General features: G+C 42.7%; 1 protein-coding gene across 1 annotated transcript in view; it reads left to right on the top strand.

Moving 5' to 3' along the window:
* The window catches only part of ORG4 (OBP3-responsive protein 4 (ORG4)), a 35,529-nt gene extending 27,158 nt beyond the window's left edge, over positions 1 to 8,371 (top strand). Inside the window, exons 3-4 of the mRNA XM_086509254.1 lie at positions 7,814 to 7,989; positions 8,070 to 8,371. Of these exons, the coding sequence (XP_086365380.1) occupies positions 7,814 to 7,989; positions 8,070 to 8,166 (273 nt within the window). The 3' untranslated portion in view covers positions 8,167 to 8,371. The remainder of the gene's footprint in view (positions 1 to 7,813; positions 7,990 to 8,069) is intronic.
* Positions 8,372 to 14,943: the final 6,572 nt, after the last annotated feature.

Genomic DNA, 14,943 nt, shown 5'->3' with positions numbered 1-14,943 from the left:
TTTCCGCGATACATCATAGGAGCTTCAAGGATATGGTTGATCAGTATGCCACAGATACAGATTTTGCAGATATTTTCACACGGATACGGGATGGGGAGACAGTAGTGGGATACTCCCTTTGGGAAGGCTACTTGATGAGAAAGACTATGTTGTGCGTTACACAGCCGTTGAGGGATAAGGTTATGATTGAATGCCATTGTCCACCTTTTACGGGACACCGCGGCATTGCTACCACCATGAAAGGAGTACAGAGATACTTCTTTTGGCCGTGACTCAAAAAGGACGTGGAAGAGTTGTGCGCAGTATGCCAGAAGGTCAAGTTTGACAGGCATAAGACACAAGGATTGTTACACCCTTTTACCCATACCCACCCGCCCCTGGGAAAGTATTGAAATGGATTTCAATTTTGATCTCCCGATTACACAGAATGATCACGATGATTTTCCGATTACATGGCACGTCTGAGACGATTGTCTCCGAAAGAGACCCTAGATTTATGAGTTTGTTTTGGAAGGCAATTTGGGAGAACATTGGCATGCGGTTGCAGTTCTCGTCATCGTTCCACTTGCAGACTGACGGGCAATCTGAGATTGCCAATTCAGTGGTTTTAGATTCATTGAAGTCTTGTATCTCGGATCAAAAGACTCAATGGGAAAAGAACTTACCTTTGGTGAAATTTGCCTACAATAACACGATATACTCTTCGACGGGGAAGACGCCATGTGAGATTGTTGAAAGGTTCCATCCTTCCTGAGCACCAAAGAATAGATATTTGAAGCGTATGAATATTCGCGAGATTTGGATACGGCTTTTGCCAAGGTTCGCGAGACTTTGCAGGAGTCTCAAGAACGACAGAAAAAGGCAGCGGATCGCCATCGTCGCGACTTGAAACTGAAGGAGGATGATTGGGTGCTCTTACTTTTGAGAAGGCACGCCTAAGAAAGAAAAAGGGAAAGGAGAGGCTTTTCCAAAGCTTAGTATGCGATACCACGGACCTTTCCAGATTACTGAAAAGATAAATGATGTCTCCTTCCGATTGAAACTGCCAAATACTTGGAGGATTCACAATGCATTGCATGTGAGTCTCTTGAAACCTGTTAAGGGTGATGTGCCTGATGATGGGGAGCCTGATGAGCAACCCGAAGTGGAAGAAAACGAGGAGATCCTTGTTCCTGAACATATTTTGGCACATAATGATACGAAGAAAGGTAAAGTCCGAAGGCGGTTCTTGGTTATGTTCAAGAACTTTCCTGCATTTTGATGCGAAATGGATGGAGGAGGAGGACCTAGCAGATACTCCTCAGATTGTGAAACTTTACCTCGATGTTTTGGTTTAGCATAGTCTACTCCAAACGGAACCCAGAATTCAGCTTGGCCGGAGATCTGGTACAGTGGGATGCACAAGAGGGGAGTCACTCCGCTCCCTTGTCAACAGATGCCTTGATTTAGATACTAGAGTCACTAATGTCTCTTTGAGCTTCAGGGATACTGAGAGCTGACAGTATTCTGTTGTATGACTTTATGAAATGGAATTCCTGATAATGATACTGATTTGTTCTTGACTTCTTGTGAGTGCAAGAACTGACAGACGAAATGATTGCAGCATTTTGGTTTGATTGATCTCGAATAGACATGGTTGCAATAGGGGTTAGTCAATCGGACATCGATGAGGTCCCGATTGGACCTAGATGTGATTGCTAGCTACATTGCCGATAAATCATGGTCTAAGATCCGAATGAATGTTGAATGTCATGTGATGTCCTGTGATGTCGTGTGATGTGACTGTCGATTTTGTACATGTGCTAGATGTGTGTTCCTAGTACGTAGGTACTAACAGTCAGTGTCTGCTAAGACGGTTTATGGCTTTTGTTGGTTTTGCAGGCGTAATCGCGGTCGATTACAATGCTTTCAAGAGGGGGGTATGTCACAAAGTGATGACGTGGCGGACAACAGAAACCCTAAGTTATGCCAGAAACCCTAATTTCCGGAAATCGCGGAGGCTGAATTTTTTTATTTTTTTTTTGAAAATGATGAGCGACGCAAATTTTTTTTTTTTTTGTATAAAAAAAAGAGAAAAGACTCTCTAAGAGAGAGAGAGAGAACTGATGCTTTTTATTTTAAAAGCTTTTGGGGCTCTGCTTTTGGGCATCCCTTGTATCTTTAAATAAGTGGTGAGGGCTTCACTTCTCAGAGCATCTGGACGCAGAGTCTGAGAGTGAACCCCGAGCCACTCTCTTGTACTTTGATGATTGATTAATACAAAAGAAATACCGAAAGGGGCGCCAGTCTTTGGGGCCAATATCTCTAGGCACGGAACGCCGCCGGGCCAGTGTAAATCTATTGTGATCTGTGACTTGTTTTGAAGTGGTTATTTGGTGCTGTCGCGGTTGATTCTTGACTTGGAGTGTCCAAGTCTGTTACACTGGGACAATGCATCATTGACAGTCAACAAAGCATCAATAAGATCACTCTTGGTGATGTGCATGTCATGTGAATGAACATTTAGAGAGGCATCAAAGTCATAAGCATCATCATCTGACAAAGTGGCACACAAGATGTCCTCTACATCTGACACTAGAAGCCACATTGGCCTTCTCTTTGTCCTTTGAGCTATCCTGTGCATCTGCCTTGACTTCCTTCTTCTCTTTCTTTTTGTCTCCGCCATTCTTTTTCCTTTCTAACTCAGCTTTATAGTACCTGCAATCGGGTTTCTTGTGACCTTTCCTGCCACATTGATAGCAAGTCACATCACCCTTGCCTTTGCTTGCATTTCCCCTTTCTTTACTCTTACTCTTACTCATTTGTGCATAAGCATTCTTCTTTTCTGTCCTGCCGGCAGAGCTACCTCCCTCTCCACTTGCTTTCCTCCTTATTTCTTCATTCAAGATAGAATCCCTAACACCATCAAATGTCAAATTGGGGTTATTGGACAACGAAACCACCAAAGTTTCCCATGACTCAGGTAAGGTCATAAGCAAGAAGATAGCTTCACAAGCAAGAAGATAGCTTTCAGCTTATCATCAAAAGAGGGCAAGCCAGAATCCTGTAACTGCGACAAAGTACCTGCGAACAATGACAAGTGCTCTGCCGCGCTCTTGGACTCATCTAGTTGCATGCCAACAAGTTTTCGCATCAAGTGCACCTGGTTGACAGGCGTTGTATTTTCATACATTCCCTTTAACTTCTCCCACACATCAAAAGCAGTCGTGAACCCTTTCACATCAATGACGGTCTCATCTGTCATGGCCATTTTAATTTATGTAACGGCTTTCCTGTTCATGCTAACCCATGCTTCATGTGTCATATTCTGTGGCTTCACCTGTTCAAGTGCCCCTTCGCAATCTTTAAGAAATAGGATTCCTTGAATCCTGTATTTCCAAAGATCAAAACCTGTTCCATCGAACCTCCTAATCTCGAAGAGGTTCTTCACATCGGAAGAAGATGAGGCCATAGTTGCACGAAATAAGAGGGATAATACGCTGAATTTTTGGGCAAAATGCGCAAAAATCGGAGTATAGCCTCACAGAGATGTGCACTACAGCTCCAAATGGTCACAGGAGCAATTTGGGGCAAAATAGGACGATTTGGGCACAAAATTCAATTTTTGAAATTTATGCGCAGGAAATTTCAGTGAGTGAATTTGTGCTCGAAAACAACAAATTGAGTCGTTTTTAACCTCAGAAGACATACATAAGGCTAATACACAGCCTTTAGAAGCATGTAAGCGCAAAAGCCCCAATTTGTAGCATCAAAATTGCATGAAATTGAGCCACAGATGGTCATACATCGACAAAATTTGTCAAATGTGCGTGGATTGCATCTATTTGCACTTGCCCCAATGTAATCGCACCATAAAAACACTTGCAAAAACCTGCGTAAATCTGAAATTTGCTTGAAACACCTGTTTTAGAGCTTGTTTTTGGCAATTTCAGGGTTTTCGGGTAGCGGGGACTCAACAAAAGTATTCCCACACCTTAATACATCATTTGCAGAACCTGTATTTTTCTGTCATAACTTGTAATTTCTTGTTTTTGACCTGATTTCAACCTGTTTTAGGTCAATTTTGGTTGCCGGGAGCTCTCTAGTGTCCGGGGACGAGTCCTTTGGCGACGAAATTGCAAAATCTCGCGTGAAAGTTGACCTTCTTGGCTGAAATTCAGCGTTTGCAGGTTTGGGGGCAAACCCTAATCGGGCTCTGATACCAGTTGATGAGCGCGCGGCGGTGTGTGCAAGTGAAAGAGCACGCGAGGAAGTGCAGTGTCTGTGCAGAGAGGGGAGGCGAAGGCCAGCAGGAGAGGAAGCGCTAGCAAAAGAGAGAGGGCTCACGTTTTTGGGGAAAACTCAATAAGTGAGTTTTGGGTTTTCCCACTTTTATTATAAGTGACCTTTAAAAAATGTGTCCAGGTTCAATATGAACCTGGACAAAGTATAAAAATGTACAAAAAGGGGTTATTTAGGCCTTTAACCCAACAAATCGGCACTGGAATCTGACTAGTAAAGAAGTGGCCAGGCTTAGTTAAAGTCATTTAGGCCCCTCGGCAGGACTTTATAAGTTGGTGGGTACTAGGAATTAAACCAAAAGAAGCAAATTGGACATGGCAGCAGGAGAGCGACCTACAGGTTGATTTTGAGTTATTGTGCTACACTGTGTGTGTGAGAAGTGGGTGCAAGTGATCACAGCATTAATGGAAAGCTTGCCTTCTCCCTTGTCTCATGCAACGCGATGATTTGCTCTCGCACATTTCTCTCCTGTCACAAACTGCTGACGTGTCAAAGCCTAAAAAATGGAGCCAACTTACAGATGCCGGGCCGAGGGGCCTAAACCCTAAGAAGAAGAAGTAGCAGAAGAAGAAGAAGTCCTACCAACTTATGGGGGCTCCGTCCGATGGGGCCCCAGTGACATAAAGGGATTAAAATAAAGTAGGACTCACACACACACACACTCACGCAAAGCTGATGACGTGGCAGTTGTACGGAAGTTTCGGAAATCACATTGGTTGATGACGTGGCAGGGTATACGGATTCCCGTGTTTTGCGCTGGTTGATGACGTGGCAGGCTGTACGGATCTCCATAAAATTAGGTTGGCAGCTTTTGGCATTGCTTTTGGGACCAGAAGCTTTTGAGTTTTGAAGGCTTTCACTATAACTGCTTTTCAGGCCAAGGGCCTTTAAATATGAGGTTAGGGCTCATTCTCTGGCATGCTTCCTAGGTGCAGAGTCTGGAGTACCGGCTTGTACTGTGTTGATGCAATATAAAGACATACCGAAAGGGGCGCCAAGGTTTGGGGCCAATACTCTCTGGGGTGGAATTCCGCCACTCCTTGTCGCGTGTTGTCTCTCTCTCTCTTTCAATTTCAGTTGTTATTGAAGTGCTGGAAGTCTGCTCAATCTATTCTTTTCTATTGGCACGCGGTGCCCGTCTTGTGACATCTCCCCTTTGCACATATGGTAATTCGCCTCTAGTTGGGCTTCTCAGATGACCATGTACAGTTTTAGGGGTTTTATGCGCGTTTGCCTTGAAGAGCCTTCTGTACAGGAACAGGATTGGCTAAACTCGTCCAATTTACAGGGGATCTGTCCCATTGCATGCGGGAGCTTCTGAGACACTCGTAGACGTGTTTGCTTTGCTCAAAATGATGCAAAACAGGGAATTACAGTCTGCTGTGTTCTTTTGCAGCTTTAGGGTTTCACACCTAAACCGCAAGGTAATGCCAGGGGAGCCTCAAGAAAGCCTTGGGTTGCTTGTGCATGACAATTTAGAGAGATTTCCCGCGAGGAATCTCGTCTAAACCAAAAGGCAAGTGATCCTACAGGTGCCGGAGCTCGAGGGCTACCCACAAGAGTGCTCGACATGCGAATCGGAGTGCAAAACCGAGAATTACAACTTGCTGTAATTTTTTTGCAGGCTTAGGGTTTTGGCTAGTTTTGATGCCTACAAGTCCTAGGAGCTTCAGGGAAGCCAGGAAATCACTGAATAGTGTTTCGGTGTAAATTAGAGGCTAAAAACAGAGATTTCAGCTTGCTGTAATTTCTTGACAGGTTTTGTGAAGTGCTCTTAAGTGCGTGGAAAGTCATTGTTTACTTGGGATTTTGTCTGTGGAGACTTCTATTGTGGTTATGTTGCCGAAATCGGGTCCCAGGGGAATTCAGCCTGATAAAAGTGGGATAGCTTGTAGAAGTTGGTTTTTCTCAAGTGTAATAAGAATCAAGAATACCCAAAGGGGTGCTAGTCTTTGGGGCCAATAGGGTGTCGTCGTCTGCTTGGGAGCGCTCTAGCTGCTAAGCCGTGGTTTGTTTGAAGTGTTAAATTCCTATCACAAGTTTCTTTGTGAAGTTCCTTTGTGTCATAAAGTTCAAGTAACCCTATGGGCCGGTTTTGTGGTTCCGTTGTTGGGACAGAATCACTTTTTCCTTGAAGAGTGAGCCTTGGTTGGTTTGTGGCGAAGACGCAAAGCACAGGAACTTGGAATCACACTATGGCTGACATGACAAATGACGCTAGGGAAGAGGGTTCCCCTTCAGGTTGTACCTCCATTGTTCGAGGTTGGCGAGAGTTCACGGCCACCACTATTTGTACCTTTTGTTGATGTGAATGTTCCACAAGTTCAAGGGTTTATGATTGGGCAACTAGACAAGGATCCGTTCAAGACACAGTTGGTTGTTGCTGTGAATATGTTTTCTTGGTTGGTGTAGAATCCTAGGTTTATGGAATTTCTACAAGCGCCACCAGTGTCACACTAGAAAAGGCAACTTTCTCATGCAGGATAGCTCGTTGAGGCTCAAGCTGAGGTCCCTTATGTGTCTCAGCAAGGCAGGGAGCACTCGCATGTTGCGGAGTCAGTTGGGGCTCCAAGAAAAATTCCTTCTGTCCACGAACAGGTGGTTAGGACGCCTATTCCATAGGCTTTACCGGCTAAGCCAGCCACCTTTCGGAGTCCAAATGTTGGTTTAAATGGACAAGGAGCTAGTTTCCAGGTTATGCATCTAGTTTTTCCATCACCACGGTGGTGCACTATTCTAGCTATCTTGTTTTACAAAAGGAAAACATACTTGTAAAGTTAAGACTAACAGAAATAGAATACACGATCTTTATCTATTGAGTTGTGACACGAACCATTACCATCTTCTCTGCGATGTTCACACCGTCTCCGATATCATCCATCCACTGTATATCCATTTCTTCCGCAATAGGTACAGGTAACATCAGGTTGATTTTGCTGGGTAGCTGGCTATCCTTGTTGAGTAGCAGCTCCAACACCACGAGCTGCTAAAGTAGTGTCACCCGCAACAGGGTCAGGGGAATCTCGATCGTGAAGATGCTGAAAAATATGTTGCAAAGCAGGCAGAAAATTTACTTAGGTGGTAGCATGAGTAGAGGAAACAAGGACTTCTAAAGAGAGTCATAGTGTGAGGGTTGCTTGACCAAAAGTTGAGGAGCCATATCCTTCAAAGCGATCACCTTGTTACAAACAGAAAGCTCACCTCAAAGCTGTTGAATGCGAGAAATAAGAGCAGGAAGAGAAGACTTACAAAGGTAATCCCAAATTGTATGTGCTGATCGAAATGGTGTAAGAAGTGAAATCAGAGAATATGCATAGTCAATGGAAAGGTAGGAAAACACCTTATGGTTGGTCTCTTTTTAGGCATCAACCATAGCTTGCATAACAACCGATCATGAAGTACCAGATCTAGTAACTAATACTCCAGCAGGAGGGTAGAAGTCACTGTGAACTTTCATCTCTTTTAGATTTTTGGTGGCCTTCATGATTGTTCTACTGTATTAGCTAGAGACATTGGCATATTATATATGCAGGTTGGCTTGGGGCATGAATTTCATAAGCACACAACTGGTTGGACATGGAAGCTGACCTCTGCTTATGGAGGAGATGGTGTCTCACAGATACGCTATAAAACCAGTCTACCCGTGTTTCCTGGATTTGATGTTCGGATTGGGTGGAATGCTGAGTATGTCCTGCCAGATATTCATGGGTACGCTCCTGTTTTTCTGTTCTGCTGAATGTATCTAAATTACAATGTTTTTCACATCTGATTAGATACATGGTGGACAGAGGCTTGGGGACTGGTGAAACGATAATTGGAATGAATTATGGTCGTTTATATGGATCACTTGAAAGGGTGGAAGCAATATTTACCCATACTAGCTAACCGATTCATTATCTCAATTGTCCCTTATATTATACACAAACAGGCAGAGATTACGACAAATTTCTGGATGTTACTTCTAGTTGTAAGTGGCGTCTGCCATTGAGGAGCTAAATTCCAAGTCAAGCTCATTGAAAGAGAGAAACATTTTGTAAATGCTAGTAACCCTACTGTAAAGGCTTTTTCTAATTCTTTACAATTGTTCATCTGTTACCTTGGTTGATGGTTTCAATCATACAAGTTTTTTACATCACACTTGAAAGCCTGGTATATTGTATTGGCTGCACCATCTGTGCAAACTGATGATGGGCCCTGTTGTCTCTAATAGAGTTTTTGCAACTAATTTGAAAAAAAACCCCGAGATTTAACCTGGTTAAATATATCTTGATTGTACAGGAACGATCACGACTTCCTACCATGGAGGTAAACTTGTTAATTTAAATTGATAGTTTTGGGGGGATTCGTACTCTTTGTCATGCCTTGGAGCCATGATACTTAGTTTCTAACGTGGTTGTCTCCTATGTTTGTCCAAGGTGTTCAAGTTACCCAATTTTTTTCTAATTTTATTTTTAGTACTCATCACTATGACCAAAAATCTTCTTAGTGAGAACTTTTATGTGCTATTGATATACTCCATGGCTCCACATGAATGTAAAGGCCCAAGGGAATCCAAAAGAGCATGTAGATATTGACAACATTGAGCATGGCATGGAGAAGCTATGCTTTGTGTACAAAAAAGAGTCCCTTGTGGAGGTCTTCAAGTATCTTGGCTTTGAGATTCCGAGCAATCATAAATGGAATGATTGTAGTACCCGACGCTTAGAAGCACAGAAGAGAGCCCCTATGCATTTTTGAACATGTGCAATGTCGGAGAGATTGAGTGTTGGCTTCTTTATGAGGTATGTGGTGGTAGTATCTCTAAATCTAGAGTTTTAGAATGTCGAAAAGCATTTTCTTTACAAACTTTCTCCTAGGCAAGACACAAACACCATACATGCTCACTTCTTACTTCTTGAGTCCGGATTACTTCTTTGGATATGGGAGAGTTGTGGAATACATGATTAAGATGTGGCCAAACCCTTCACATCAACTTTCGAGAATTGCATGGGAAGCAAGTAAAAAAGTCCAAAAAATGCAAGAAATCAAAATATTGAGTTTGGGATGGGTGCAGGAGGTAGCAGGACATCAAGAAATTTGGAGATTCACACTTCATAGATTATAGGTTTCCATTGCCTACTAAACCATCTTTATCTCAGAACAAGGGAATCACACCAAACTTACATGCTCAAAGCTATTCCCTTGAGTGGGATGTGACTATTGTCTCCATCCATCTTCACTCTCAATCACTATAATGCGAGATAGGATATTGGAGCATTGGCAAGGAGTTACATTGGCTATGCACTTTGTCCCCAAAACATTTGTGAGTCTCAGTATCGCATGCTATTGAGTCCTTGGATTTTGATCACCTTAGAACTTGCTTTTCTTGCATTTTCAGCCATGAAATCTCCCTACACACATTCCTCTCCTAATCATGGTGTAAACTCTCAATTGCGATGCTGATTTCCACAATTCTTGAGCATCAAGTCACTTATCATATCCACTCCACACGCACTACATGATATGTTTCTTATGATCTCATAGATTAGATTTGACCTTCAAGGATGATAATGAAAATCTCTCTCTCTCTCTCTCTCTCTCTCTCTCTCTCTCTCTCTCTCTCTCTCTCTCGCTCTCACACACACACACACACACACAAAAGAGATGGGGCTAATTTCTATCACTTAAATAATCCCTTAGAACACCTGACTCTCTACAAGTTGGGTTTGAAGGCTACAACTGGAAAATTTGTATACAACTCACCACATGGCAAAATTGTAAAAATAGGGAAAAAGATTATCCTAAAAAGAGTAAAAAGTACCCTTGCAAGCTAATTAGAGAGAGGATGGAAGTTGCCTTTGAAAGGTAGGAACTTCCATTAAAATCTCACTTAGAAATTGCAGACCATGAGCCAGAACCATAAAACATCCACCATCAGTGATATGAAGTAAGGAACATCTGCAATGGCAGTAGCTTGATGTCAGGCAACGCTCGTCGACTAGTACCATCTCACAACCCAATAATTGATACCATCTGACAACAAAAGCAAGGGAAAAACAGATGAGATCGAGGAGTGTTAAGATATAAAGAAGAAAAGAGCTTGAGCTCTTCCAAGTGCACACACAAAGAGATGGAGGAAAAACCTTCTTCTTTTTCTTCTTCACTAACATAAGGTAAAAGTTTACAATGCATAAAATGGAAAATACATAAGGAAGAACTAGTATAACGGTATAGTGTGAACCAATAATGAGTGAGTTGGATGGATAAGTGTGTCATCACTCTAGTAGGTACACAGTTTTCATAAATAATCTGGTCAACACTCATTATACAGCTGCAGCCATTGCAATAAACATATGAACAATAGCCAAGACAAGGCTAAACATCTCCTCATAATCACATATGTTTGAGCATAACCCCTTTGGTCACAAGCCTTGCTTTGTACCTACACACCTGTGCGCTCCTTGCCGCACTGTCGAAGCAAGGGACTTGCCAATACACCGTGTGCGAGCCACAAACGGCTCCAAGCACACAACAAGCCTAAACTAGCAAGCTCAAGGAAACAAAGGGTGTGTCACTCACCGCTCTACGCTCGCCTTCGTGGTGGATTCCTCGCCGCGATGAAGAAGAAGATGCAGTCGTGCCGCGCTCAACCGCTTCGTCGCCGTCGTGCCTTCGTAATGCTCGATCGCACACACACTCTCCCTCTCTCTCTCTCTCTCACACACACACACACACAAGGAGGTGAAGAAGAAGAAGAAGATGGAGATGGAGCAAGAGCACTCTTCTATTGCACAAATGAGAGAATGAGTAAAAATTAGGTTTAGTTGGCTTTTATAGGAGCTCACCCCATTCACACTTGGGCGCCCATGCTTAACCAACTAATCCCTTGAATGTCCAAGTTAAAGTGCGCCTCTCATCGGCGATCACTCTACCTTTCCCTATTGGTCCGACAAGCCCGGTACCTGACTCTAAATAATACAACGTTTATAGATCATAAGGTGTCCGTGTGCCGTGAGGGTTAACATGCCCCCCTTCCTGATGTAGATTCCGTCCTCGGAAGCTATTAAGTTGAAGCTGGGTCGTCGAGGTGGAAGAGCATTTGAGATGAATGTCCTTAGCCTTCTTCAGTCACTGCAAAATCAAACAACATTGGCACAGTAATTGCATTCTCTTAAAAAGCATATGCAGTTTTAGGTAGAAACATTGATTGGTCAAAGAATTTCAAACAATTTGGTAGCAATGAACATTAAATTGCAATGTAATCAAATGCATAAACAGATGTAAAGGCAAAAAATTAAACAAGTATGGGGTCGCTAATTTGACGGTCGAAAGGTACTAGAGATCGAATATTAATACCATGGGTAAGCTTCTTAATTTTTTGTGGTCAATTAAGTTGTTTAATCGCGAGAGCCAAGTATTGATGTTCGAGGGCTGACTAGAGGCTATATCTAGAAAACCTTGTAGTTAAGCTACCATAAAAGGAATTTCTCATGAAATCATCGCCTGACTGATTACTTTTTCTTTGACCCCCCAAAGTCTTTTCACACTGATTCAATTTTGATGTGTGTGCTTATTTTGTATGCCTTGGGTTTTTTGCTTTTCAAGGAAAAGCGCCCACACTGGGAACCTCTAGGGCTCTAGTACCATAGGCAATACATGTGACTGAAGTACCAAATCAAGCCGAGATTTCTCTTCTAGCTTAAGATTTTACATTGTGGCACTTTGATTTTTTGTTTGTTCATTTTCAGCATTTTAATTTTGTAACTTTGGGGGGTCATATAACACTGTTACCCTCCCCAGGCTCATCACATTAGTAAACTCCCTTTATAATACTTAAGCTAAAGGTCACTAGGGTTAAGCCCACTAGAAAGCCCTAGTACATTTCATACAATGATGCCTAAATCGGATTAAGAACCTAAGTAACCATTGCTTATTAGGAAGGCATTCCCCATGGTATTAAGAAGATTTCTAATACCTAGCTTGGTCAAACTAGCTTAGTCGGACTGCTTGATTTTTACACCTAGACAACTGATTATGACAAAACATTACATTGAATTAAATGTTTGATGGTAAGCAAATGCGCTGAATATTATGCTACCAATCACAATCAAGGCAGACAAACATGGATGCAAAAAGATAAGGGCAATGCTAATGGACAAGAAACACCTGTTTGTGTTGATGGTCGCGCTTGATCTGAAGAGTGAGTCGAGATAAAGATTCCATGAAGGTCCAAATCCTATCAATAGCAACACGCTCCTGTACACACTAGAAAACAAAAAGAATACCTCCAGGAGGCACATTAGTGGAAAAAGAGAACTTTTCTAATCACTCAACTCTAAAACAGAAACACTCTATCGTACTAATCTTACCTACCCTCCATCACTCAAGTGATGAGGATCAAAGGTGTTTTATGGCATAGGTTTGTGTTTCACTGTACCAGATGTGACATGTGTAGGTCTGAGTCAATGTTTTGACTTTTATGTGCATACTCGTTTGCTAATTGCTTTTGCTCTTTATTTTTTTGTTTTTTGTGAGTATAAAGCTTTATATGTACATTCCCTAAGATCGGAGATTGAGAGGTCAGGGAAAAAGGTTGAGAGGGAAACAAATGAATGAGGACTGTCCACAAACACTCCCCCCTTCCTTGGGTAGATCATACCGTTTGAAATGAGCTTGTCACCCTTTGAAACCAATTGTTCCAGTTGGTAATAGGTGAGGATTTTAACCAATAGTTTTCGACCGCCCTATGCGTTTCATCTAGTTGCAAGGGTGGTAAGGTACTCTCCCATGATCGAACTTGAAGTGGTTCATCAGGTGATTTTTGAACACTGGGAGGTGTGGATTCTTTTGTAGCTTCATGGAGGTCCACTACTATAGATGGAGGCTGTGTAGAAGCTTTTACCTCTATGGATGTATTACATGAGGAGCTAGAATCTTCATGGGACTCCCCCCTTCCTGAGCTAGGTGGAACAAATCGTTCTTTCTTTGGTACCCAAACTAGCTCGGGAGCGGGTGTGTAGCATTCCGTGATCTTTTTCTTTCCACGATCATTGATTCGTTTTGGAGCTATGGGATTGGGCTCACTTGGGTCAGGTGATAGGTAAGAGCACAATCTACGTTTTGGCACCCAGATTTGATCATTTCCTTGATAGTAGCCTTGGGCTTCCAATAGTCGTTTAGGGATCCATCGCAACATTTTCTTACTTTTCTTGGAGCAAGTGGTACGTTTCTTACAAGGCTTCTGTCTTTTAGCACTAGCTATGGTCACTAAAGAAGCTTTAGGGACCCACTTGTATGTTTTCTTCGTGACATTAGGATGAGTCTTGTCGGAAGCGATATGCATTGCTTGTAGCATATTTAAGGGTACAGGAATTTCATCCCCCTCAGGTGTGACCCAAGTGGTTCCTCTATTTCCCCAGGTATCTATGGTTGCAGCTAGGTGTACCCAATCCACATTGTCCGACTCAGTCATCCCAGGTAGGATATCCATATAAGGAGAATCTTGGCCAATGTCTGTATCCTTCTTACAAGTGTAACAATATTGTAGTGGGGTCGAGTGAACTGTGGTGTCAGAGCGATGATCAATAATGGTTTTACTCCCTAAGGGGTGTACCTTACCAGTCACCAAATCCACTCTAAGGACAGAGTCTTGGAATTGCAAATAGACATGATTTTTAGACCAATCGTGAACCATTTGTGCTTCCCTCATGAATGGTCGTCCTAAAATCATTTCATATGACATAAGGTGTTTAGAGAAATCCATTACAATGAACGTATGTCGTACCTTGTGTCCTAGAACTTTGATCTTAAGATCCTTGAGCATCCCCATAGCTTTGGCTATGGTACCATTTGCCATCTTTACCACAATGTTAGTAACACTGAGGCGGGGTTTTCCCATGGATTCCCAACAATCTTTTGTAACGATGCTAACTCCCGCACCACCATCAAGAATTCCCTTTATAGTTAATCCCTTGGTAGTGATGGGTAGGGTCGCATTAGACTCGTCGCCTTCAAAATACTGCCCTAATTCGTTAATGGGTACCTCAATCACAGACTCGTGTCCATCTAAGTCAAGTGATTGCACATGATTTTTCTCATCAATCATAATCGAGTCAGGCCTATTTGGTTGCGCAAACTGCGGTAATCCCGTTCGTAGCTCTCCGTTAAGGAATGCTCGAAGTGCAAGGAATAACTCAGGATCTCCATACAGCTTTGCTATGATCGTGGTTCGGACCTCAGAAGACATGAAGTCCACTAGTTTGGCAACATTCATTGGCGTTTTGCAGGGTGTAGGTCCTTGACTAAGAACTGGTGAGGATGGAATCTCATATTCCTCAATGGGATCAGGTATTCCTTCGTTAAACATCCTTTCCAACAAGAAGGGTGTATGCTCACTTTCTGATGTCCCGTCCTCACTCCCTTCTTGGATGATACTAGATATGGCTAACGGTCTATGGTTCATGTGGGGTGGATGAACTTGCGTGGGAAACACTGTGTCATGAATTTTGACCTGCATGGGTTCTGGTTTTAGTTTCCTTTGAGTCTCCTCCACTAAACCTCTTAGATGTTTCACCTGCTCAATCTCGTCTACTGGGTTTGGGTACGTCCCAATCTTCTTTTTATGATTTTTCCCTTTTTGCCCCTGCGGTTTATCTTGGGGGTCTTGGATTGGATTTGGAAACA

Source organism: Adiantum capillus-veneris, chromosome 3 (assembly GCF_014529385.1).
Source record: "Adiantum capillus-veneris isolate H3 chromosome 3, ASM1452938v2, whole genome shotgun sequence".
In the NCBI taxonomy this organism is placed as follows: domain Eukaryota; kingdom Viridiplantae; phylum Streptophyta; class Polypodiopsida; order Polypodiales; family Pteridaceae; genus Adiantum; species Adiantum capillus-veneris.
Note: the sequence above shows the minus strand (reverse complement) of the source record. Positions and strands in the feature narration are given on the sequence as shown.